This window comes from Salarias fasciatus, chromosome 10 (assembly GCF_902148845.1).
Source record: "Salarias fasciatus chromosome 10, fSalaFa1.1, whole genome shotgun sequence".
NCBI lineage: Eukaryota > Metazoa > Chordata > Actinopteri > Blenniiformes > Blenniidae > Salarias > Salarias fasciatus.
Genome location: NC_043754.1, coordinates 18590431 through 18616587, shown reverse-complemented (window position 1 = coordinate 18616587; position 26157 = coordinate 18590431). Strand labels below are relative to the sequence as shown.

General features: G+C 44.2%; 3 protein-coding genes across 3 annotated transcripts; 1 reads left to right on the top strand and 2 right to left on the bottom strand.

Annotated features, from left to right (window-relative positions):
* Positions 1-493: 493 nt before the first annotated feature.
* chek1 (checkpoint kinase 1) lies at positions 494-4178 on the top strand. The gene is made up of 14 exons (XM_030101508.1): positions 494-605; positions 834-899; positions 1215-1329; positions 1586-1694; positions 1818-1882; positions 1955-2024; positions 2102-2290; positions 2456-2560; positions 2629-2712; positions 2782-2857; positions 2942-3107; positions 3249-3380; positions 3561-3662; positions 3785-4178. The coding sequence occupies exons 2-14, from the start codon at positions 835-837 to the stop codon at positions 3878-3880; spliced, it is 1374 nt and encodes a 457-aa protein (XP_029957368.1). The 5' UTR covers positions 494-605; position 834; the 3' UTR covers positions 3881-4178.
* A 351-nt stretch (positions 4179-4529) lies between these two features.
* Positions 4530-11013, bottom strand: vsig10l2 (V-set and immunoglobulin domain containing 10 like 2). The gene is made up of 12 exons (XM_030101388.1): positions 10950-11013; positions 9276-9632; positions 8852-9127; positions 8433-8708; positions 7449-7736; positions 7115-7369; positions 6746-7036; positions 5908-6261; positions 5177-5299; positions 5065-5089; positions 4772-4890; positions 4530-4660 (listed from the first exon to the last, which is right to left on the bottom strand). Exons 1-12 carry the CDS (start codon positions 11011-11013, stop codon positions 4530-4532), a joined length of 2559 nt encoding a protein of 852 aa, XP_029957248.1.
* Positions 11014-14072: 3059 nt separating this feature from the next.
* On the bottom strand, positions 14073-25938 carry nectin1a (nectin cell adhesion molecule 1a). The gene is made up of 10 exons (XM_030101506.1): positions 25785-25938; positions 18490-18602; positions 17112-17370; positions 16693-16810; positions 16365-16546; positions 16152-16269; positions 15272-15423; positions 14977-15109; positions 14812-14875; positions 14073-14511 (listed from the first exon to the last, which is right to left on the bottom strand). The coding sequence occupies exons 1-10, from the start codon at positions 25834-25836 to the stop codon at positions 14197-14199; spliced, it is 1506 nt and encodes a 501-aa protein (XP_029957366.1). The 5' UTR covers positions 25837-25938; the 3' UTR covers positions 14073-14196.
* Positions 25939-26157: the final 219 nt, after the last annotated feature.

Sequence of the window (26157 nt, the reverse complement as noted above, 5' to 3'; positions counted from 1 at the left end):
ATTACAAAATGAACCGTGAGCTTCATAGAAAGAGACAGGACCCAGAACATCCTGGTAAATATTAACTATAGAACCAATAAAAGCAGATCAATGTATGCCCCTCTCAAAAAAAAAGTTGAAGTTGTTCACAAAGGTCAATACACTTTTTGTTTCATTCAAGAATGTCAGTTTTTAAGGATCTATCAGCAAACCTGCATTTTCAGTTTGATGAGTCTGGTGATCACTGAGCAGGCCTTCAGCAGCTTTTGGTCTCTGCGACCTTTACTCTTGTAGTTTCCATGTTTGTAAAAGCCTCAACTCTATCGATTTTAATTCATTATTCGGCCCTGAAAGTGTTCATTCTGTGTCATTTCGGAGTCATAATGGTCAGGATGTGTTTTCACCCAGTTTTCAGCGTTGACTGTGGTTGTTTCTGATGTTCGACAGCAGAGGGCGCCAAACCAAACAGGAAGTGACGAGCAGGGCGGAAGTGACATCGATAAAACATTCCCGCGCCAAATTCATTACATGTTTTCTTCTTGAAGTCTCAGACGGATGAAAGAGTTTGGTTAATCTTTGCTCAAAGCTTCATGTGGAAACCTCTGCTGTGGAGAAACGCTGTGCGGGTGAGACAGACCAGGTTAACTTTCTGCGACTATTTTTTTCTGGCTCCTGCGGCGCATCGTGACATTTAACTGCATGTCTCCTCCTCCGAGAGCGACCTCTGACAGGTTTAGAGATATCTGCCTCCACATGGTGATCTGAGGGAGCTTAACGTGCCGAGAAAAGTCATTTCAAGATGTCATTATTGGGTGGTGACAGGTTGTGGATGTAAGGTTGTGTTTCTGATGCAGCATGGCGGTCCCGTTCGTGCAGGACTGGGACGTGGTTCAGACTCTGGGAGAAGGAGCCTACGGAGAGTAAGAGTCCTTCTTTTATTTATAGAGCAGCGCACTGTACATTCATTCGTTTCCACAACAACAGGCAAATGCATGAGAATTAGAGAATCACAATGCTGTTGAGTTTAAAATGTTTCCAGCCTCAGTGTGGATGTATTAACATAAGATGCCTGTAAAACTGAATACATTAAATCATGAATATTTTTTTTTATTTATACAGACTGCTGCGGTGGTTATTAGTCTGACACCATTTTAACAAATGCATAAAACAATACTCACCTCTCCTTGCTTATCTGTGTTGTTCCTACTGAGAATTCCTTTTGTTTACATTGTCAGAGTGAGGCTGCTGGTAAACAGACAGACGGAGGAAGCTGTAGCTCTGAAGGTGATCGACACCTCACAGGCCAAAGACTGCAATGAAAATGTCAGGAAGGAAGTTTGCATCCACAAGGTAGGTCGGCTTTACCTTCAGTAAAACTGCTGTTAGCTGGTGCACTGCTCACCATGGCAGTGATCGATGTTGATTTAAAGAAGAAAACATTAGTAGAAAGCATACAATCCTACTGAAAGTTTTCAGGCAAGGTTTTAGTGAGTTTATAATGGAGGAATCTTCATTTGCTTATCTCATCAAGCTCTGTTCAGATCAAGCAGTCTTTTGTGTTGTAATGTCATCCTCATGTCTCCGTTTGATGTTTTTGCCTCGGAAGATGCTCAGCCATCCCAACATTGTTCGTTTTTTTGGCCACCGGAAGGAAGGACCGACGGTCTACCTCTTCCTGGAGTACTGCTCGGGAGGAGAGCTGTTTGACAGAATCGGTAGAACAAATGACACAAATCTCCATTTTCTTGTTCAACTTCTTGGTATCACTTGGAAAACTTGTTTTTTTTCTTTTCACCTTGACCTTTGAAGCCTCCTCTCTGCCTTTGCTTTCTGGTTAGAGCCCGATGTGGGGATGTCGGAGACGGACGCTCACAGGTTTTTCCAGCAGCTGATATCGGCGGTGGTGAGCGAATCATACCTCAGCGTGACTTCAAGCTTTTCTTCCTGCTCGTGTTTAAATTCTCCACCTTTGCAGGAATACCTCCACAGTGTTGGCATCACCCACAGAGACATCAAACCAGAAAACATTTTGCTGAATGACAAAGGTAGGATACCGACTCCTCTTGAATTGTTCCAACTATCTTGATCGTGATCTTTTGCGGTTTTTCTTTTTCTTTTTCAGATGACCTGAAGCTGTCAGACTTTGGCCTGGCCACCGTGTTCCGCTTCCGAGGCAACGAGCGTCTCCTGAATCGACTCTGTGGAACTTTGCCGTACGTGGCTCCAGAGCTTCTCAGCCAGACGGAGTACAAAGCTCAGCCTGCTGATATCTGGGCTTGTGGGATCGTCCTCACTGCCATGCTGGCCGGAGGTAACGCTGCTCCTCTGTAATCCCGCAATATGGCGCAGCTTTGAAACTTTCTGAATTGAAATGTTTCCCCAAATTATCAGATTGAAGTTGAAGACGTTTGAAGCTGCTGATGTTGTTGGGTGTGTGACATGTTGTCAGTCAGGCGGATGTTGCTTGTCTTATCAGAGCTGCCGTGGGACCAGCCCACTGAGAGCTGCCAGGAGTATTCAGACTGGCTTCAGAAGAAAACATACCTGACTCCTTGGAAGAAAATACAGCCGATGCCTCTTAGTAAGTCCAAAATCACGTTACTTGTAATTTGAAGTTGTTGTGACGCCGTATTCCACTTCTCCCATCAGGTTTGTTGTCCAAATTACTGACAGTGAGCCCAGATGCACGTATCTCCATTGCGGACATACAGAAAGACCGCTGGTTCACTCACGGTGAGTGCCAAAGCCATCGTGACATTATGGCGTATCCCCACAGGACTGATGTCTGTGTGTTTTTTGCAGGTGTGAGGGATCCTTTGATCTCAGGGGGGAACAAACCTCTCCGATCTGATGTGGGACTCGCATCCCGCTCCAGCAGGTCCGAGCGCCGTCTCTCTCGTCTCACGTCAGCCTCGTTTCTTTGTCCGCTGCAACCTGAGGGGTCATTTTCTTCTCTTCGCAGTGATGACAGGATGCAGTTTTCCAGCTCTCAGCCTGATCTGGCTGCAGGCGGACTAGAAGCCTTATTAATTGCTCAACCCAGGAGTCAGGTTTGCTTCTCACAGCCGACCAAACCGGAGCACATGTTACTGGGTAGTCAGCTCCTCTGCACGCCAGGAGCCAGCCAGGTAAATCCACAGTCGGTACAGTGCTGGTCTGATGCTGTTCTTTTTTTGTCCAGTAATATATATTTATATCTTTATTACAATTTGAGCAACTCTAATATCAGTTCTTTTTTGCACAAAAACCGTCTTTCTTTCTGTCAACAGTCACCCTGGCAGAGATTGGTGCGAAGAATGACGCGTTTCTTTACCACAGTCAATGCCGAGGCCTCCTTATCTTCCCTGAAAGACACTTGTGAAGGCCTGGCACTGGGCTTCAAACTTACCTGCACCAAGCAGGTACATTCAAACCAACGCACACAGAATTTGGAGGCTTTCAAGCAGCTGCTCGCATGTTTTCAGAAATATTCGAATCAAGCATGAATCGGTTTCAGCTCACATTTACCAAATTTCCCTTTGCTTGCTATAATAATCCATCAGAACTCTTTGGTTTCTGATAACGTGTTCTTTTCCGCGCAGGTGACGGTGAGCACGCTGGACAAGCGCAACAACAAGCTCATCTTCAAAGTTTATCTGCTGGACATGAATCAGCGGGTAATGCTGGACTTCAGGCTGTCGAAGGTAACTTTTCAGTTCCGAAAAACGTTCTGTTTGAAAGTACAGCGGCCGTCTCGGTTAAAGCTCGTCAGACTTCAACCCCCGCCTTTTGTTCTGAAGCTGTCTGTCTCACTGTGTTCCTCCAGGGCGATGGTTTAGAGTTCAAGCGCCTTTTTGTGAAGATAAAACAGAAGCTGGGCGACATCGTCAGCACTCAGAAGATTTTGCTTCCCCTCAGCTGAGCGGCTGCCTCCAACGAACGCGCTCTGCAGCGGACATTGAAGCGAAGACCTGTACATTGTATATGTTCTGTTCACGGCTGCATGCAGCTCATATTTTTTTGTTGTTTTTACTGTAGTTTGATGTTTAAGAGGTAAAAACTTGAGTCACGTACTTGTCTTCTTCATGTGATCGTTAAAATTATGCAGTTGTTCTTTTAGTAAATGTGTTTTGATGAAAGACGTTCAACTGAGTCCATTTTCAACAAAGAGTGTGTGTGTGGGCTGCTCTCACAGGTCAGGTTGTTGTCAAGCACTGTGTGTTAACAATAAATTATTAAAGGCATTCTTTGGGCATTAAATGGTTTGATTCAGGTAATGCAATCACAATCACACAGTGGAAATCAACACCAAGACTTCATTGTTATATCTGACATGTTCAGTTTTTTGGACCCACTTCTTTGTTTTACCTTGCTGAAGACGGGGAGAAATAAAAAAACTAGACTTATCAGTGAACATATCATGTGCTTTACTGTGTAGAGATTACTGGTTTGTCTCTGTCCAGGTTTGAAATGACTGTGGAGTATGTAGTAGCAGCCATTGCAGCTGAGTTGAGACAAAAAAAAAAGACTACAACTACTGATGAACCAATGCGTCGACGCAGAAGGGATGATTAAGAGCCGGTAGTTTGGACAGTGATGGTGACGTTAACAGGCTCGTTATCGTCTTCGAGCGGAGGGGCGCTGGGGGTGACGCTCGGGGGTGAGGTGAAGGGCGAGGCAGCGCGGGGTAAAATGCTTGGACCTGGAAGAGACCAACGTCAAGTTTCAGTTTCACGATCTGCCGACGGGTTTCATGGTGCAGTTGGTTTAATACAATAACATGCTGGCACTTCAAACATGACGTGACTGAGACCGATTGTGCTCTGGAAATGTGTCTTGCCTGGACTGGACGATTCACCGATCTGTTCTCCGTTCGAGCCGTGGACGTCGTCCTCTGGGAAATTTATGTTTTCTCTCGACTGACTGAACTGCCTGAAACACCGAAAGGATGGAAAGCTGGTTGATACAGATGATTAGATAGAGGCAACATCAAACATCAAAAAAGTTAATGTTTGAATCAAATCTCAAACATCTAAAATAGGCCTACATTTTTAATTTATATTTTTGGTACATTAACACAAACAAATCGAATATATGAATACTCACGAGCCAAACAGCATGTCATGGAGCCCTGAGGAGGACAGAACATTAATATAAACTGATCTTACACAAATCGATTCCATAAGTCAGCAGAATGTATACTTTGCATGGGACTCACTGGGATTGCTGTTGCGATTGCGGATTATGAAGATGAGCAGCAGCACCGTGAGAATGGCTGCGAAGAGCATCCCGCCAATCGCCGCTCCAATCACAGCAGGGTACAGATTGGAGCGTGGTTCCGCTGAAACACATCACAGTTACACTTTGCATAATAGTACACCTCAACCACACGGCGGTCACATTCTATCAGCGTCTCGGGTGGTTCTCAACCCATTCAGTGCTGTTAGAGAAGGTACCCTCTGCCGTACGTACACACATCCTAATACGATGTGTTTTGTGATAAATCAACTTGTAAACTACCCATGAAATCAACAGCACATGAGTTGAAACCTCTGACACTTGATGAAGACCCTTTACACTACCCAAACAATCGACTAACTTCTTTGAAATGGTCCAAAGTAACTATAAAATGATCACAAGCAGAACAAGTTTCCAAGAAGAAACACTCAGGATAGAGCAGGGGGGAAAACGAAGAAGACACAGAGGAAGGAAGTTGAAGATGTGAGCTGTGTGTGCTTGTTTATATGTGATTCTTGGGTGTGTATGAGTCTTTCACCTAAGTGGGCGAAAAAAAAAAAAAAAGCACAAATGTTAGATTGTAGTATAACATCATCATCAGGTCTCCTAACTCACCTGTCATCTTTAAATAAAACTCAACTTTTTCTACCTTTGTCTATTTTACCAATCTTAGTTTTTTTTTTAACTATTTCCATCACTCTCTAACTCTACCTGGAGTCTTCGCTGCAGACGGGTGTCCAATGGTGCGGTGGTTAACCGGTCTGATGCGGAACTGGTACTTGACAGTCGGTGTCAGTCTCCCCACTATGTGAATCCTGACATTCGGATCCTGGACGAAGATGTGGTTCCAGGCTGGAGGACTGATCCTCTCCTCCCCCTGCCCCTCAGACTCATTCCTGCTGTCCCTCCTCCCCGGCCGCTCCGACACCCATCGGTGCTCCAGCACAAAGCCCGTCCATTCTCCCAGCTCCTCGTTCTCCACCCGCCACTCCAGCTCCACCTCGTTGCGCTGCTGGCTGTTGTACACCACCCTGATCAGGGTGGCGTTGGGTGGCATGGGGTACCCTGAAAGAGAGGCACAGCAAACAGAAATACTCTCTTCCGTCTCTGCAGCTGCTTATATTTATAAGCCAAACAACTAATGTTAAAGGTGCTGTAGGCAGGATTCTGCATCTCCGCGATTTGACCCATCTAAGATGGTGATTTCAAACCCAGCACAGCCAATCCTGTCCTGTTTTCTCTGACATTATGCCCTTACGCAAGTTAAGCCCCTCCCACAAGAATGTGCGACGAACGCCCCTCGACCAATCACGGTTAGAGCCTCATGGGCTCTTCTGATTGGTCAAAGATACCTGGAGCTGTCCAGATTCCTTTTCAGCTCAGAACAGAGACAGATGGAAATGCTGCGCCTGTGGTGCAATTATGCTACACTCCTAAAGGATTATCAATGGATACTCTAACATTTAATCCAAAGAAAACACAGAAAAATTAGCATTGACTAGCAAAATCCTGCCTACAGCACCTTTAAGTTTTGTGAACGGTATCTTACTCTTAACCACTAAGGTGACGTTGATGTCGGTTCCCCCCACTGCATTGTGGGTAGTGCACCTGTATTCACCACTGTCCTGAGCCTCGTCGGTGTCTCTCACAGTCAGATTGGCCCATGCGGAGGTCCGCAGCAGCCTGTACTTGGAGGTGTCCCGGATGTTGACGCCCTGGTTGTTGAACCAGGTGATTTCATTGGAGGGAAGGTAGTTGGCTCGCAGGCTGCAGGTGAGCTGCACATCGCTGCCCTCGTACACAGACACGACTCTGCGCTGTGTGAACAGCACGGGCGCCTCTGTTTGAGAGAATGTTCCATTCATTAATGTTGCAAATTAAATGTTGGCGTTTGCTGATGCTGAGACGGATCACAGACCCAGAGTGAGGTTGCAGGTCTTGGGGCGGACTAGAAGTGGGTGCTTGGCGTGGCAGGTGTATGGTTTCCCATTGCGCGCCGTGCCGTAGCGGAGAACAAGAATGTTGGAGTTTTCCTCGCCACCTTTGCTCAGGCCGCCTGGGCCCTCCCACCACACCAGGGCTTTTGGGGCCCCTCCGTCCCAGGAGCAAGACAGCATCAGATACTCTTTGTGAGTAACGTAAGCAAAACACACAGGCTCAGCAGGGGGGATGTCTGGTGGATGAAAAGTGTAAAAGGTTTAGATAACCGATATGCAAGCAATGTTAATCTTTGTTGGGATTTCTGCACTCACATGTGCGGGTGCTGCACTCTGCAGGTTGTTTCAGGGCACGATGGGAGCCGGCGCATGTAAACAAGCTGTTGTTAGAAGTCAAGCCTCCAGAGGGCAGCAGCATAGCAGCGCTGGTGACTGGGTTGCTTTGCTGCCCTTTGTCAGCATCATCTTCCTGCGCGTGCACCAAGGCTCCAGTCCACTGGAGGGAAGGGGCGGGAAATCCTCCTGGCCAGGAGCAGAGCAGCCTCAGAGAGGAGTGATTCAAAGCCGGCTCCACAGAGCAGGAGGGGGAGCCATCGGGGGGATCTGCGGCGATAAAATACAGAGTAACAAGGTAGTAAAGTGCAAACTGGAGGCTACATGAGGTCATTAGGGCCACAGAGAGTTCCTGTGGTGCGAGTATTCAAAATATTATCTGTGCACCATTTCATCTGTATCAGAGAAGATGAAATGTGCATCAAACATCAGAGTGACAAGATGCTCGGATAACTAATGACAAGCACCAGCTCTGGAGCCAACCAACGCTTGCCACGGCTGATATCACAGCAAGGTACCTTCAGGAGAGTCCATCAACTTCCCCAATGGTCCCAACAGGAGAAAAGCTCTGCAGGACTTCCAAACTCTGCTGTGTGTGTCTGGGTGTTGCTGTGTGGACGTGAAGTGTGAAGGTGCTATTGTAGCTTCTATGTGTACTTTGTGTGGATAACTGGTGTACAGAAAAAAAGAAAACATAAGAAGCGAAGGAGGTTTTCTGTGTTGCACAGCAAAGAGTGATTATTTGAAAGTGAAATGACTGAGAAAGTTTTCTAGCAAGAGACTCAAAGCTAATAGCAATGAGTGATAACCAAAGACTTGTCTTGTCATGAAAATCACAAATGAGAAAACTTTAACTGCGTCTCTTTGTGATTTTCTCTAACAAGACCGAGAAGTGTCGGCCAGGGTCAAGCTCATGGTTTAACAGACAGGTGGCTGAAGCAGTCTGAGGTCAGAGGTCACACTCACAGTAGACAGTCAGGCTGATGGTTTTTTTGGAGCGAGTGTTGAGGTAGGTGTTCTGCGCCAAGCAGGCGTAGTCGCCGGTGTGCATGCGGAGAACCTTGGTGATGGTGTAGTGCGGCCCACTGTTGACTTGGGTGTTGTTGTAGTACCAGACGTACTGACTGGCTGGGTTGGACTGGGCTTGACACAGAAGGGAGACGGTCTCCCTCTCCAGTGCCGAATATCCCCGTTCGGTTATACTGTATGGAGTCACGTTTATTTCTGGCACATCTGGTCCAACTGAGGAGAGAAAACACGAAGCAGCGAACGCCTATTAGACATACTGTGGAGGTGAACTGACGGCAACAGAAAACGTACCCTCTGAAAATGAAATGGTTTAGGGATAAGTTTAAAAGTGGTGCAACTTCACTCAAAGCCCTTACAGATGGTGTCCAGCCACAGGCGGTTGGACGTCTCGCGGTTCACCGTGTTGCTGGCCACGCAGCGGTACCAGCCGGAGTGGTTTCGGCTGACGTCGGTGATGTTGATGAGGTTGCCGTCGCCCCGGGCGAAGGTGGTGACGTTGCCCTGGCGGGTTTCGTGCTGCCAGACGTACTGTATGGGCCCGGTCCCGTTATCCAGGCTGCAGCGCATCCACATGGTGGAGCCCTCCACCGGGGAGGCGTCGCTCACCAGGAGGTGAGGCTTGCTGACGGGGACTGCGACCGAGACACACGAGCAGGTGTGTTCACACACGGAATATGCTTGCATTTTAGTTTAATTAAGTGCAGAAGTTTAGTAGGCATAGTGCTGTGGCTACGCCCCTGCTTGAGGATGGAACATACTTTTGTGTGCTGGATGTCTTACCTCGGACAACGAGTTGTACGTAGTAGAAATAGAGCACAGGTTCTGCGTCTTCCAGGTCGTACAGGGCCTGGCAGGTGAACAAGCCGTGAGCAGCCAGCGGCAGCCTATCAATGTTCAAGGCCGCACTGTTCGAGATCGTGCTCAGCTGTCCCAGAGTTTTCGCCAGTTTCTGGATTTTTGGTCCTTTCCCCAAGTTATACACTACAACTCTCATGGCTTCAGTTCCAGGCCTGGTGAAGCCCCAGATGTACATGTCCGGCACGGAAGGGCCGCACTCCAGGATCACCGCTCTGCCCAGCACCCCGAACACGCTGGTGTTCTGGTACACCACCTCCCCATTGTGCTTGATATCGACAGCTGAAGGAGAGAGGAGACGTGCATGTGAATATATGTTCACGTGTGTGGCCGCCACGGAAAAGAAGATGACGGTGTTGCGTGTACTCCCGGGGGTTGAGTTGCAGGATTGATTACTCTGCAAGTCTCAAGCATTGCATGACAAACGAACAGGGCCGGCCCGGGCTTCAGAGGCGCCCTAGGCGAGACCGAGACGAGCACCCCTTGGGAGCGTGTTTTTCGAGCGGTCCCGACATTTGTTGAGCGGGGGGGGGGGGGCGCTGAGGAGCGATGCCGAACAATACCGATCAGTGCCGGGCAGCGCCAAGGACGAGGAGCGCAGTGCGTCGGGCCGCTGCACAGCGGGGCACACGGAACACAGAGCGTCGTGGCGCCCCTTGTACGACCGCGGCGCCCCCCTCGGGACGTGGCGCCCTAGGCGGCCGTCTAGTTTGCCTATGCCCAGAGCCGGCCCTGCAAACGAATTCTACCTTTTTTAAAATTTCTTTTTACCTAAATGTTATTTTTTTATTCCTTATCTGTTTCCCTTGTTGCACACATGTTTATTTCCTAATCTTCTCTCACTGAAACTAAAACTGATTCTGGAATTTACAGCATTCCTGTTAGGTAGCAGATACACAACATATAGACAAGTGAATTTTAGGTGCATTGTTGTAAATGGTGGGTTACAACAAGATATGAGCAAAAACAGTCAGAAAATTACTGTTTTATTTAATGAACGTCTGAACATTCTTTGGCTCTTTGGTAGCTCTACTGAATGTCCTTTAAGTTGCACGTATGATTAAGGCATAATGATGAAAATACAAATAGACTTTTGTCATTCTGTTTTTTTTGTCGCATCATATGGGTTCACATCAATAAATTGTCGTACTAACATTTAGTTTTTCATTATTCTCATAATTTATTTCAAACTGTGAAACTTTCATTTGCTTTTGGCTTATCCCACATAAGCTGAAATATTTGAAGTTAGATGATTTTCTTTTTTTCATTTTTAATGTAAGCTATAGTAAGTACAACAGCAATTTAGAAATGTTTGAAACATTTAAAATCAGACATGAGTGTAGATATACGAAATAATTACATTTTCAATCAGAATTTGTTTCACTTGCACACACATTTTTGGTCGTAAAAAATAGAGCAAAAGATGCGAAAGATATTAAGTTTTTGTCCACCAAACAGCTTGATGTTGTAATAAATGTGAATATATTTGGTAAATTTGCCACTTGCATGTATATTTTCAAGCTTCTATCAGTCTGTCTTTAATGGTCCAACACAGCAAGTTTCAAAGTGGTGTTCCTGAAAACTCAGTTCAGCCCTTACCATGAGTAATGTCCACACTGGTAGTGAGATATAAAAAGGCCAGCCCTAGCATTTGGGCCACCATGGTATCATGATGATTCTGAGTCCAACAACCTCTTTAGGCCGCTTGAAAAAACATATGCTCCGATCAAAAGGTCCAGTTATTGATCCTCAGGAAAACTGCTCCTCATTGCTGACTCCCTCATGCGTCCAACCATTTTGTCCTTCTTTTCTCTGATCCACAGGTTTCTTTGAGTCTCCAGCTGAAGGCACTGACTTTGTGGGACTGAGAGTAGGAAGGGATGGAGGGTCACTAAACTGATTTAGGTTTAATAATTCATGTGTTTTTCCTTTCTCTTCATCCCTCCATCCCTCCTTCTTTCTCCCGCAGGGCTAGAATGACACGGTGATATGGAGCTCATCAATTATACAGGACAGACACACAGGTGGATGGGTTAGCTTTCCACACACACATATACACACACACACCTGCACATTAACACACAACGACAAGATTGTATGAAGCAGACATGTTTAAACAGCATTCCTTCACAATTTAATTCACTGAGAATCTCACAAAGGTTTTTGCTCCTTCTTTTATATTTACAGTGTGACATTATGATCTTGTCTAAACAGTAATGTCATGCAACAACAGCAAAAACACTTATAATATGCCGTGCAGACATCCGCTACTCTATATATCCAGTCAGTTGCACAGAGACGAGAGATGGTAGAAGGAGGAAGAGGAGGTGGGGAGCTCAGGCAAACAGTCACATTCCTGTGCTAGATATAACAGTCCAGTGTATTTACATGGGATCATCCTTTTCAGTTTAAAATGGTCCAGAGTCTAATTTCAAAGGTCATGTAAAGGCTGAAAAGGCAGGGCAAACTTGGCTGATGTGATTAGGATTAAAATAGATTTAGAAATCAATCTATACGCCGGCGTTTTATCGTGGAGCGCTCCAGGATGTCAGATTGTCTCTAATCCCTCGGTCTTTTGTTCACGTTATGTGTTTTGAAATATTCTTGACATTATTGATGATTGTAGAATTGATTGCAAAGGAAAGAAAAGGGACGGACTGCTAAGTGGAGCCCTGAGTGTGTAACGTGAGATGCTTGTCATGAATGAATGCAGGACAGAGATCAGTTTCCCTCTCTTGGCTCCACAGTGGCTGAAATAAGGTCCTGAGGAGACAACGGGTTTAACTGACCTCAGATGAAAGTAAGATTATTATTATGGAGGAAATTATTAAAAAAAAAATGAAAACAACTTTCGAACAAGCAGAGGTATTTTTCTCTTTTTTTTTCCCCTCACCGTTCTCTGCACATCATTCTCTTCTGAGAACGACTACAGGCGCAGATATATCAAAAGGGCTGAACCTCGCACCAAATCTGACTTGTATTCAGCTCATGACAGCAGCAGCATAGAGCAATAACCAGACGCTTGGAAGTCGTCCAGCGGCAGCGGTGGACTCCTGATATTGACTCAATACTCTGCAACACTTGCAGTGAAAACGCCTGCTGTGGGATGGAGAGATGCTGCTGGGGCGGTGTGGGCAAACAGAGCCGGGCTCAAAGCTGCCAAGCTCACCATCAGCACTGGAAGGGTCATGAACTCTGTCTGAGAGGTGGACACATTGATCTTGTAGCCACTACTGCGCTCTGGGAGGTGGAAATCGTTGTGAGGTTATTTCATCAGCACACGAAGGCAGCTGTGTAGCGCAAGGCAACTGGCAGGTACCGTAGAAAACACTCTGGTGTACGGTGTGCTTCATCTATGAATCTCAATAGAAACTGAGTTCCCATCAGCAGGTACGAGCACGGCTCTCATTTCTGCAGCAAAGGCGTCCAGGCAGCGTGTGATCCTGCTCTCGTTAAGACAGATACCGAACTTAGAAGTAATTGGCTAAGGCGTCGCGAGTTTAAGCCAATGAGTGGATGAGTCGTGTGATTCAGTGACAGGTCTGAGAGCAAAACGATCATGTTTATCACCTGTTAGGATGTCAAACTTTTGAATGTTTTGTATCTATAGTTGGTAATTTTAAGCAGTGAGAAGTTCAGAGGAGCATCTGTCATTTGCGTGTTTTATCGATTTTGATGCAGTGGCACTAAATGAAACTCTGAAGCATCATATACTGAAAGTAATGATAGTAAAAAAAGACAAGTTTCTCTCCTGAGGACCATTAATGTCTGTTAAAAAATTCATGGCAGTCCTTTTAGTAGATTGTAATAAACATCTACCACAAGAACTACTACAGGAGTGTTATGACGGTTAGTTTAACTAAAATGACTCATGTCTCCAATTTTCATCAATATGCATGCATGTGATATTGTGTAGCTTAAAATTCGGAATAATTTCAATTGAAAACTGGTTCATATGTGATTGAAATGATAATGATCTGTTAATCACCCATGTTCACAGTGGATGTTTGGATTTTTCAGCCTTGTGTTGGACTCATCCGCCGCTATTTCATTAGAAACATTTCAGCATTTTCCGTTGAATAAACACGAATGTGTGATGAAGACCAATGAAATAAGCTTATGGTTGTTTCGCCTAATTTGAAAGTGTCAACATTAGTTTACATAATCATTTTTATTTCAGTGCTAAAAATTCAAAGTTCATCCAACAGCCAGTGTCAATGAATACTAAAACAAACAAATACCACAAATAAAAACAACAATTTCCACAAAAATGTCATTGGTAAATAAAAATGTTCTTGTTTCTTTACAAAAAAAAAAAAAAAAAGGTAAAGGATACAAAATACAAGGACAGTCAAAGAAGTACATTGAATCAGGAGTTAACATCCATCTGCTGCTCCTCAGTAAAGAGACCGTCAGCGTGTACAACACAGGATACAGAGAGGGGCATCAAAGAAGCATGAAATGGTATTTTGTTTAACTTGTTTTCCTCTTTTGAAAAAAAAAAAAAAGAAATAAGGAGCCCGCCACTTTAAGAGGGACTCCTGCTTCGTCTGACTTGATCCACATTTTTCATCTTAAAGTCAATTATCTTTAACTTGACCGCCCTCAAACTTAAAACGTCAACCTGCTGCAGAGATTTTCCTTTTCACAAAGTACATATCATGATACAAGACGGAGAGAAAGAGAGAACTTGTTTCAAAACTGGACTTTAGTCCGACAACACAGAGCTGCAGCGGTCCTCCAGAGGACCTTCGGAGCTGTCCACAGTGACGCATGCGGTGCGGAGCTGCTGGCCGACAGTCCAGCTGGGCTAAAACGATGCTTTTCCAGCGCGCGGCGTGCTTCCTCAGACGTACTGCTCTTTGGGGAAAGTGTACGGCGCCACTCCTGGCGGAGGGGAGGACAGGCCCGGCACGGACGGGTACTTGAAGATGGCCGTGGCGTGCGAAGGAGGAGAGAAGGTGTTCTTCGACGTGGCGCCGCTGCTGCTGCTGGTCGCAGGCGTCGGCTGTGAGGCGTGGTAGGGGTGCTGGGGCAGGAAGGACAGAGGGGGGTTGATCGGAGGGGAGTAGGGCTCCGGGTAGTCTTCCTTGTTACAGGCCAGTCTGTAGCTCACATAGTCTGCCGTGTTTGGAAGCTCTTCATAAAACCGGCCTGAATGCTGTGGAGAAATGACAGAGGAATAATAAAGACTAAACAGCATTAACATAACAGAATATAGAACACCCATGCTCACCTTTGACAAATTCTGCATAAAATCTATGCATATTATACAAGTGAAATTATGCAAATGCTAATCTTGAATAGCTTCAACCACTGTGAGGCTGAGCGACACTAATGGCATTACAGACCTGTGATTTCTCCACAGGCTCACACAGAAGTCTCTTTTGATTGCAGTCTGATTATGGGTATGGACCAGTGCATCTTTAAATATGCAGCATGCAAAATCAAATCAGCCTACCTGGATGTCATCTGCTGGTCTTTTTCTTACAGGCTGTGACAGTTTCTTGGAGGGAGAATCTCTTCTGATGAAAGAGAAAAGCAAAGAATTAAAGAAATAATGAAGACACACATTGCATAGATAGGTAAAGCACTGGATGGAGCCATAATGGCCTTTTTCACGTACGAGGAGTTGCTTTTTCTACTTCTTATTTTCAGCACCAGGACTGTGATAGTTATGCCCATGAGCACTCCAGCAGCCAGCAGTAAGGCAATCACACTGATCACATCACTTGTAGCAATCTGTGGTAGAGGTTTTTCTGTAGAGGAAAAAAAAAAAAAATGAAAGAGTCATATTGAGGGGTAATACTGGAAATGTAAAAGAAAAAGTATGAAAACACTTCATTTAATTCACAAGTTCACAAATTCAGATCTAGAACGAGAAACATCACTGAAAGTGAGACGAATTGAGGCGACCGTACCTAAAACGCTGACCTCCACAGAGGCCGACCGTGTCCCAATGCTGTTTGTTGCGTCACACACATACGTTCCCTGCAGGTCGTACGTGACCGGCCCTTTAAAGGTGAGGACGTTGTCTCGGATCTCAGCATTGCTTGGTATGGATCCATTAATCCTGTGGGATTAAAAAAAAAAAAAAAAAAAAAAAAAAAAAGGGCACGATGACATTTTCTGTTGCTTTAACAGACCGGAGCACTGACACCGAACATGTTCCTAATTTAAAGCTGAATAAGGCAAATGAATGTCGACCAAGTCTGGAAATGAGGCCGAAATCATACTTAGCAGCCCACAAGGCAATCTCCTGAAAAAATATATCAAATGCACATTTATTGACATTACAGACACAGAAAGAGTCGTCTTTATTGAATTTGCGTCCATCACACTCATGATTCCTTGCAGTAGACGTGCTCTGTCATAATTTGGTCCCGAGGAAGTCAGAATGACAGTTACTTTATGGGTTTTGCCACGTTCAAAGAGCTGGTAATTCAAATATGAAGGGGATTTTTATTCTCTTTCTTAAATTAAAGGCTCCTCCATCTCATAACATTAAATCTGGTGTCTTTCTTTTAATGCAAGACCTGTGAAAATGGCCTGTTTATGCACAGTGCAGGGTGCATGAACAACACAGACAGACTGTAATGACTTCCTACTAAAATATACTGCTTTGTTTGTGACAGCATTTCAGGAACCGACGGCAATAATAATGGTAATAAGTAACACAAAAATATAGTTTTGCTTGTACAGAAAAAAACAAATCTATCATTTGCTGTTCGGTGTCTTAAGATTAATACTTTGAATAATACTTTGTCACACTGCGTCTCATGAAGAAGAAGCTGTACTCACAGTCTCCACTGATACAGAGAGACGGCCGGGTTGGCGTCGGCCTGGCAGGACAGCTGGACGTTCTCACGATTCAGATACCAGTTTCCGTCGTATCCGTCCACGGAAACATCTGGCTCATCTGATGCACACGCGCAAAAAAAGCTCACTTTGTGTTCGTATTACAACACTTGATCTCACTCTGTGAATGCTGTTGGGCATGAGGGAGGAACGTACACTGGATGTCGAGGGTCACGCTGTCTGTGTAGACCTCCTCGTTGTACGACGTGACACAGGTGAGCGTCTCCTTGTGTGTTTCTTTGCTGGGCACGAGGATGTAGTCGCTCTGAACCGTGATCGTCCCATCGGAGTTTCTGAACTCTCTGGTGGTCACTTCTCCAGGGACCCTCGTCTCCCACCTGCTCAGAGCGTGACAGGAGGACACACACGGATGTGAGCGCGGTGAAAGTGGAGTCAATGTTCTAACGAGTTACATGCAACGTTCAAGTGCTGCATGCCAGGAAAGATTCAGATCTAACACACACACACACACACACACACACACCTGATGGTCCCAGCTGGCTTCCCGTTGGCAGAGACACAGGTGGCCACCGGGGTTTTCAGGTTGGACGAGCGAGCCACCAGAGTTGGTGTGGACAGACTCATCTGAGTTGTTGGACGAACTAAGAAAATCAAATGAACAAAAAAAAATCAGCACATAAAATACATAATAAACGAATAATCTAGTGTGTTGAAAAAAAGTTAAATTATTGAAGCGAAAAGTTGTTTTCAGTTTGTAACCTCACACATGCAAAATCCTTACTGATGAACCTTTTAAAGTAATAACGGGAAAACCTATGAGGAGAGCACTCAAACCATGCAACTGTTTGTTCATCATGTGCATTTATCTATAAATTAATCTTTAAAATGTTTATTTCCTATCTTTGACATGTAATCGTCCATTTCTCGACATGTCCGCCTCACCGTGGACGGTCAGGTTGACAGTGTTCTCTCGGTTCCCCGCGGGGAAGGTGGTGTATTCGCAGATGTAGGTGGCCTCGTCCGCGAGGCGCAGCGAGGAGAAGGTGATGGTGGTGTCCTCCAGATTGGGAGTTCTCCGTCTGACCGCGCCGTTTTTGAAGATGACCCGGTCCCTGTAGGGCGGCGCCACCGACACGCCCAGGGACGGATTGGCGATGGCCACGTTCTGCTTGGTGCCGTTCACCAGCTTCTGCCATGTTACCTTCGGAGAGACCAGAGGAGGCGACGGTGGTGAGAAGAAGCCTGACATCTGGCATACAAGCAGGCCACTGACGGCACTATATGATGTTATTTTGCTTGGCTTCATTATTGTTGGGTACAGGGACATACTGTGTATTGCGTCCATGAAGTTATCAACAATTTTCAATTTAGTTAGATTCAGCAGATCAATATTGAAGTTGCCAGAGATCAATTATGTTTTTTTTTGCTTTGTAGAGAAAAATAATTCCTCCATCCAGTCACTGAAAATTTCTATATCGATATATATATGGCTTATATTTACCTTGTTTTCATTGTGAATCTTTATTGTTAAACATTCCATTGTTCCATCTATTGCTAATGCCAGATCTGTTATCATCACGTATTTTGACAGATCTGTTAGTATACAAGACAACCAACGCCGCCCCTGTTTTATTTTCTCCTTTCATACATCTCAAATCAAAGTCATCTAGACAGAAGTCAATACTTTTATCAGTGTTACACCACTTTTCAGTGATAGCAATAACGCTAAAGGGATGATTATTTTTAAACACACTTCTGCTACTGAAGTGTATTATTGACCGTTTACCCAGTGATTTGATGCTGTTTCATGTTGCTCCTGTGTAAAATAGAGCAGCTGAAGAGAACATTTAACTTCACAGGTAACATACGGGTGAATAAATCATCAAAATCTACTGTTTTTTAAAATTATTTTTCGGCATGTGCACATAAAAATATATATATCACCTACAGGTTTAGACTGGTCGGATTTAACTATGACTTATTTTGATATTTCACTGCCATAAAAAAAATATACACTATACTACAAAGTGTAAAAAACTCTAAAAATCAGAAGAAGGTCAGGAACTCAGGAGCACATTGGATTTTTCCTTTGAAAACCTGGCTGCTCACTGGTTCTTTCATTTTTCTCTCGTCTAAATAAATGATGGAATGATTCTGTCTGAAGTGTATCTGTGGGCAGCAAAAACAAATCAGAAATGAACACACTGCTGGTGTTTTCACTGATTTAAAGGCTATTTTATGAATGCAAAATAAATCATTCATTCCAGCTGATTTATTATGCTTTCACGCTCTGTTCATGGTTGATCATGCAGACCAATACCTGGGAGATCTTGACGGGCGGGAAGCTGTTGATGAACCGACAGCGGAGATCCACCTTTGACCCGACGTACCCCGACTTCCCGTCGTCCATTTCCACCGTCTGTCCATTTATCCCTGGACGAGAAGCGCATGAGTCAAAGACAGGAAAAACGCTCTCACCCACGACACGCAGGCACACAATCCCACACAGAAAAACACGTGCTGGCAGCGTCGGACTGGCACGCTCCGCTCACGCTCAGCGCACTGTGCCCGGCTTATGAGGCGAGCTGAGCTGTCAGAGGTGATACATTCTAGCAGCATGAGAGGTGAGCCCGGGTCAAAGGTTACGGATTAGAGTGAGGTATAAATAAGCATGATTTGTTTGGCTACTGTTCCCACTGACTTACTGATCCCCTTTAGCAAATCCACAGCGGAGCCACGCCCACCGAGCGTGCAGGAGTCACGTGTGTTTACATGTGTCAGCCAGAAATAAAGCAAAGCAAAATCACATTTTGGAAATAGATTTCCTGAAGAATCAATGTATTTTTTCAAAATTAATATATGATGCATAAAAAAATTCATTTTCAGTATCCCTCATTGTACATCTGTCCAATCAATGGGAAGCTGTCAGCCTGGTTGGCTCATTGGACTCTGGACTCAGCAGACAGGTGTCTGCATCTGTAGTGGTTCCAGAAGCCAAATCTGTGGTTCTGAGGCACCATCTGATGGCTCGGGAGGGGTCGGAGGGGTCTTTCTCATGCTGTGCTTAGCATGAGAGGACATCCTCTGACCTCGAATGAGGATATCCTCTGAAAGTGGAGGGACGAGTCGGAGGATCTCCTGAACCCGGAGGACATGTCTCTCTTACAAGGAGGCAGGGCTCGAGGCTTCCGGGGTACTGTCAAACGTTTCCAGGTGGAGGTCACCAGGGTAGTCAAAAAAAAAAATGGATGGATGGATAGATTGTTGACAATAATGACGCTTCTAAAAATATGAATAGTTTTGCGTCACTGTTAAAATGTGCAATTAAGAAATATAGATTTTAAACAAGTATTGACACACTGAAATAATTGAATCAATAAGATTTTGATGAAAACCACAAATTACATTCACACAACTTTATATGCAAAGTTCAGATGGGCATTAAAATGTCTATGTGTCTGTTTTATGATCAAAACAGTTGCACTTTACAGAACAATTTTATTGGAAATGTTTGTACGTTTCATCACTGAATTGTTGGGCTATTTGGACACTGTTTCTGGTTCTGCCTACCATAGTTAGCATGAACTGTATATAAATGAAGGATTTGCACTAAGATCATTAAGTCAAAAGTTGCATGTTAACCGTGGAAAATGCAGTGGCATGCACATATTTTTTCAGTTCTGAAAAAATGCAGAGAAACAACAAACAAAAAAAACCTGATAGCAACAACAGCCAGCCTGAGGTGAGCTACAAAACAACAGCAAAAAACAGGCAGCTTCCGCAATTAACTAATATTATCTATCCGTCCATCGTTTATAATGCTTTATCCAATTCAGGGTGACGGGGCTGGGGTGAGCGAACACAGAGCGCACGATGATCAGGCTGCCTGTTTATTCACACACTCATTTCTCTGGGTTGTGAATCTATGAGAGAAATTCAAGGCAATGTCAGACGTTCAATAAGCAAATGAAGTGTAGGGGCTGCAAAGCACCATTCTTTATAAATTCGAACAAAAAGCTGAAAAACTATATTTTATGTTTGTTGTTAGAGTAATTATAAATTCAGACTAATAACTAGTCAGAATGAAGCCATAAGCCCCTCACAGCCCAGAGGGACTGTCTGTCCACCGACTGATAGGCTTAGACAAAGCTTGATGAGTGGTGTGACCTGGGGTTAATTCTCTGTCCAGTCTTGAACTCTGCGTTACTGCTACCACATTGTTTCTGCAGCGCTGCTGTGCCGATGATACACCGCGGTATATCTTGTTTAATCCCAGTGATCCCACTGATCTGGATGTAAGCTGGGACTGAAACTATATTAAAAACATACCCTACAACATAAATATGGCTATAAGTTAAAGGATGCCACACTGGCACCACCTGTTCAGATTTAATGTTAAATGGCGTTTTAAGCATCATGGGAAACCACTGATTCAGTCTTTTTTTCATTTCAGCAAAGAAACGTAGAACAAAATAAAACCAATTCTATGTAACTTTTTATTGTTTCACTTGAAACTGTATCAACATTAAATCACATCAAACGCTATAAGCCAGAGGTGGGCACATCTGATCCTGCATGGCTGTAATGTCTTCCCACTCCAGCGCACCTTAAATATGTCATCGTGAAGCTCTGCACAAACCCTGATAACGAGCCTCGGTCACGTCCGAGCCACGGAGGACGGCAGCCCTGCGGCACCAGGCGTTTCCCACTCCATGAACAAAAGTTTATTCTGTTGAGCTAAAATGCCACTGTGTACTCTTTAAATGCCAGCAGGGTCAGCTTTGGCTTTTAGACCTGGAAAGCACCGGGGAGGAAAAAAAGGGTTGATCTTGAGTTTGAATACTGCTTTTTTCTTTTTTAACAAACAAGCGTATAAAAATCCACAGGGAAATGAGATCATGTGCCTCATTTCTCATCACCTGAGAGACCAAAGCACCGAACAAAGCTTAAGATAGACATTCTATTAATGTGTGTCTTTGACAGATTTATTTGGTCACGACATTTCCTGCAGGAAAAAAAAGCATTTAATATGCTTTTGTGCACGCGAACATGTGCAAAAAGCTTTGCAAGGACATTAAATAATGAATAATGACCAAGCTGACAACCTGAACCATATGTCTTTTTTAATATCATTAAGTTTAATATATTTCTACTGAATGACTTTACGTGCTTGTTATATATATTTTCATAAATGTATTGGGTGTGTGTGGGTGTGGGTCACAGGGATGAAAGCGAGCCACTGGTGTTAGTAGATTACAGCATTTAGGATATCAAAGAGAATCTACATTTGGTGCATTTGCTGCTGTGTGTATGGGAAGCTCAGCACCAAAAAGACATTTTTGCTGGGATCACATAGATTCAAACATTTTAATTGTTTGTCCATGTGTGTTTTTACTGTTCTGAAGGGAAAAAATAGTTCATTTTGTGTTTCCTTTGTGCTTCATGACAGTCTGTGGTTTATGTGTAATTTGTGAAAATGACTGAAGCACCTTGATGTGAATCATTCTTTCTTATAAAAAGAGTTTAACCATGATCAGATTTATTGTTTGGTGGCTGTTTCTATAACAATATGCGCCTTAGTTTTTAGTAGTCCATATTTCATCAACTGGATTACATTTTAAAGTCTAAATACCTTTCACTTGTTTGTTTTCTTCCAAACACACACATACCCATCCCACTGAGTCTCCCCCCTGCTGGGCTCTCTCACTGAGCTGATTAGAGCCTGGAGGTGAAGCCAGAGCAGATGGAGAAGCTCCGCCTGTGACATCCACACTTTCACGTTTCATCTGCCCCACATTTCTCCCACCTTCCTCCCTTCGGCTGCGTCCACTCACATTCTTCCATTGTTCGGACCATGGGAAATGACCTCAGTAGCCAGTAGTAGGACAATGATCCATAAACAGCAGCATGAGCGGGCAAGAGGCGGCCATGAGAACGGAACCAAACAATGGGAATATTGTTTCGCACTTGAATGTGCAGCATGCAAGAAGTGGAGGAGTAAGACAGCGTGAAGCTATGGGTTTTTTGTTAGTGCCCTGAGTGGACATCCTCTGCCTGTGTCCGCCATTATGCGACAATCTAATTTTAACATTTGCTTCTTTGTGAGGCGAAGAGGAAGTAGCAGGTGTTTCTGTACTACGTCAGAAAAATAACGCCCCCTGGATGTCTAACCCTACTGGAATCAGGGACTGTTTCGTTACACAGTGATCAAAAAAGTACATTTAGGCTAACCCACAAAATACCTGTGCAGTTCTATCTTTCTTTAGAAGTGTCTTCAACAAAAATATGAATCAGTAAAAATGTGATACAAGCTGTATGCGACACATGTCAGAAAATCTATTAGAAGATTTTCTTTTCTCAGTAAATTATCTGGAAATTGAATGACAGTATTGAATTTCCTTCCAGTTCGCACAGAGTGGTCTACGTTGCTATGCTTGCCTAGAAGCTCATGAAATTAGCTTTTTAATCATTTGAGTCCTACGAGAGAACAAAATAAATTGATATTTTGAGGAAAACAATGAGTGAAGGCAAGGAAATGTTGTTTATTACAGCATCAGAAGTCAAATGAACGTGAAATATTAGGTAACTTTTGAAGGATGGAAGAAAAAAAACGAACTAGAACACAAAACAATGAACGTGTTGGATTAAACATAAATCTGGAAGTGGCGCTTCATATAATCATAATAAAAAAAAATACTCCTATAATCTGCAATGTTCTTCCTGTAGCACAGAAAAGACATCATCTTCCTTCAGATTCACTTACTTCTCCACCAGAAGAAAAACCCGACCTCATGTCGGACGAGAAAATGAAAAACACAGCGAGAAAGGGAGGAAGATTAACTTAATCTTTAGGCCATCAAATCAAATCTGTGATTGATCTGGGATTACACACCCAGCGTGTCTTTAGTCTTCAAAATGCAGGAAAAACCTGTGGCAGGATGAAGACTGTTTGACCCTCACACTAAAACACACAGAACTAAAACCCTCCCATTGCATAACTTTGTACGGACTCCATAAGGTTCAGCTGACGAGTCATTGTCACTGCTGAAAGCCTCTACTGGAACCGACTCTGACAATTCACAAAACCTCTTTATTTATTAAGTCAAACCTTTAAAAAGAAGAAAAAAAGAACAAAAAAAAAAAGCACAATCTGGCAGCTCATAAGTAAATCTTGACCAACAAGGGACCTGTGTTTGTATATCCACTTTACCAAATTATTTGCGTCCCTTTCCCTTTTTTGTCCTGATTAAAAAGCACCAAAACAAAAATCCTTCTCTTTTCATTTTTCTCCTAAATCGATGATAATCTCTCATTGTTTCTGATTGAGATCTGGGTGGACACTTGTGTTTATGTGTGTGTGTGTGTGTGTGTGTGTGTGTGAGAGTTATGCACCCACACCCCGCTTGCGCCTGTGTGTGGGTGTGTAATCTCTGTGGCACTGCAGGAACGTGGAGTGTGGGTTTGGCCCATGTTCAGCGGGCAGCTCACGGGATTATGAGAACTGCTGTATGTGTTTTGAAACATGAGAGGAGAACACAAAGCCTGGAGAGATGGAGATGGACCGAGATAAAGAAAACCGTCGGCGAGGAAGGTCAACTGACTGAGAGGCGATGAAGAAGGGCGAGCCTCACATTTGCAGACTCTTGAGAGAGAGAGAGATAGAGCTTCACAAAAGCGGCGGACAAAAGGCAGAGAGGACAGAAGGGCTGTGTGTTTGTGCTGGATTATTTCTGTGGGGTAGCGTCTGTGTGTTCCAGCTGTGGACTCTGGATTATGTTAAAATTTATGAGGATGTCTGTCTGCCGGTCTCAATCAGCCTTTTCCTGTGTCTCTCTGCAAAGGAGGATTTCAAAGTTTTTATGCAAAAAAAAGGGGGAAAACACATCACTGGCTGCATGCGACAGCAACACACTGTGGGTGTCGGAATTCCAGAAATCACGAGACGTTATAAGGAGCAATGACCAGAAGAATATTGTCAGGAGGAATGTTTGTTGGGGGCCATTAATTGATCACTTGGAAAGGTGCGGAGGATGATTCATAGAGTTAGATTTATTATCATATAGGATAGATCGTGGAGTCACAGCAGTATAGCGGACCATCAAAAACATGTATGAATATACTGTAGAATGCTCTGCCAGTTGAAATTTACTCAATTTCACCTGTAGGTTAAAAAAAAAGGTATTGCATAAAGAGAATCGAGTGTTCATTTGCACAGCTCCAGTAGCAGTGATGGAGATGAATATACAGTCTGACAGCAGCAGGAAGAGTAGACCTGTGGTGTCTCTCTTTCATGCATTTTGGGCGACACAGCCAGACACAGACACTGCTGGAGCTCTGCAGAGACGTTACTGTGTCCTGCATAGGGTGCAAGTCACTGACCATTATGGATGATGGCTTAGCTGTCATATAATATAAGATATACACTGAAATGACAGACTGGCAATTATTTGAAAGGGGGTGTCAGATTTCCCTGCCCACCTCCTTGTTATCCAGCACTGCCCGGTGGCACCCCAGCAGACTCTGACAGATGCACAGGTGCTCCGACTCTGAATCAGCTGGATGCTGAAGGCCGGGACTTGGCAGCAGTCATTTTTTTTTCGCACCCTCCTGCTCTCTGTACAGCTCTAATCCACTGCCCTGTCCTTCAGCATGACAATCCTACACACATGGCTTGGCCTCACACTCACTAATAACACAAACACACATGTATGCATACCAGCAAATTACTACTCAGCTCACACAAGGCGGCTTTATCACCGACCGAGTGAAAAAAGCAATCACAGCAGATGTCACAGCAGCTCAGCACATCCGTATGCTGCCACAATCGCTTTTGTCATTGCGTAATGTGTATACCACTCCCCACCCTCCATTATTACACTGCCACCACTCTGCTGCAAGCTGTATGTTTGGCTGCAGCTTAGTGTGATTACACACTGCACCTGTCACAGCCAGGCAAAAGTTAGTCCATTCATTCAAACACACACACACCATACAGACAGCTGCACACTAACTTCTAACTCAATGTATTAATTCTGATCCTGTACTCATATACTTTTGGATGTTTACAAAACCATTATCTTCATCAAATCTTTGGTCAATCTGATTTTTTTTTAAACTGTAACTATTCCAACAACACATCACTGTTGAGCTAAAACTAATCTGTATCCACCTCAGTTTGAAACACTATTATAACCAGCACATCAACGGTGGTTTTGCCACTGACATAAAAATCTTCATAATGATAACACAGCCAAAGAGCTGATCTTGCAAGAAAACAATGTTGGCATTAATAATTCATGATAGCAGATCAATAAACAGTAAAAGCTTTAATAACCTCAAAGTAATTAAATCCCACAGATGAATAATTGATATCTGGTATTAAATAAGGATGTATACCCTCAATCCCTGAATGAAGGTAAAAAACATAGTGAATTGTGTTTCGTGAGGACAAGATTAACAGTCAGAAAAGGTTGGTTGTTTCGAGTTGAGCTGTGGATGACTAGTGATTGGTGCAAAAAAATGTTTGCTGTTGTTCATTTGTGCAGTTTAAGAAAAAGAAAGTATATTTTCCTTGATTCGTAGCAACAAAGTCATCTACCAAGCGGAGCATCTTACCTGAAATAACACAAGTTGTTATCAGGAATATCCAAAGTCCAGTCTTTTCCATGCCCAGACCCCCGTGGCCAGCTTCTGGCTGTGCGTAAATTCCCAGAGTGAACTTGTTTCACGCCCCTCCACAGCGCGCGCACACAGCCGCAGGTTCAGCTTCAGGATCCGCTCATGAATCCCACAAAAAAATCAAAAATAAAAGTAAGAATAATAACAAAAAAAAAAAGTGCACAGTGCTGTTTGTCACGCGGTCCGTCTGAAAAGACCGTCTGAGAGGTCCGGGGCCACTTTTCTTCCGCCCCCCTGCTCTGGCACCGGCGCGTCCTTCTGACTGGTGGCGGAGCTGCGGCGCGCTGTGCGCCTCTGAGGCTGAGCGGGG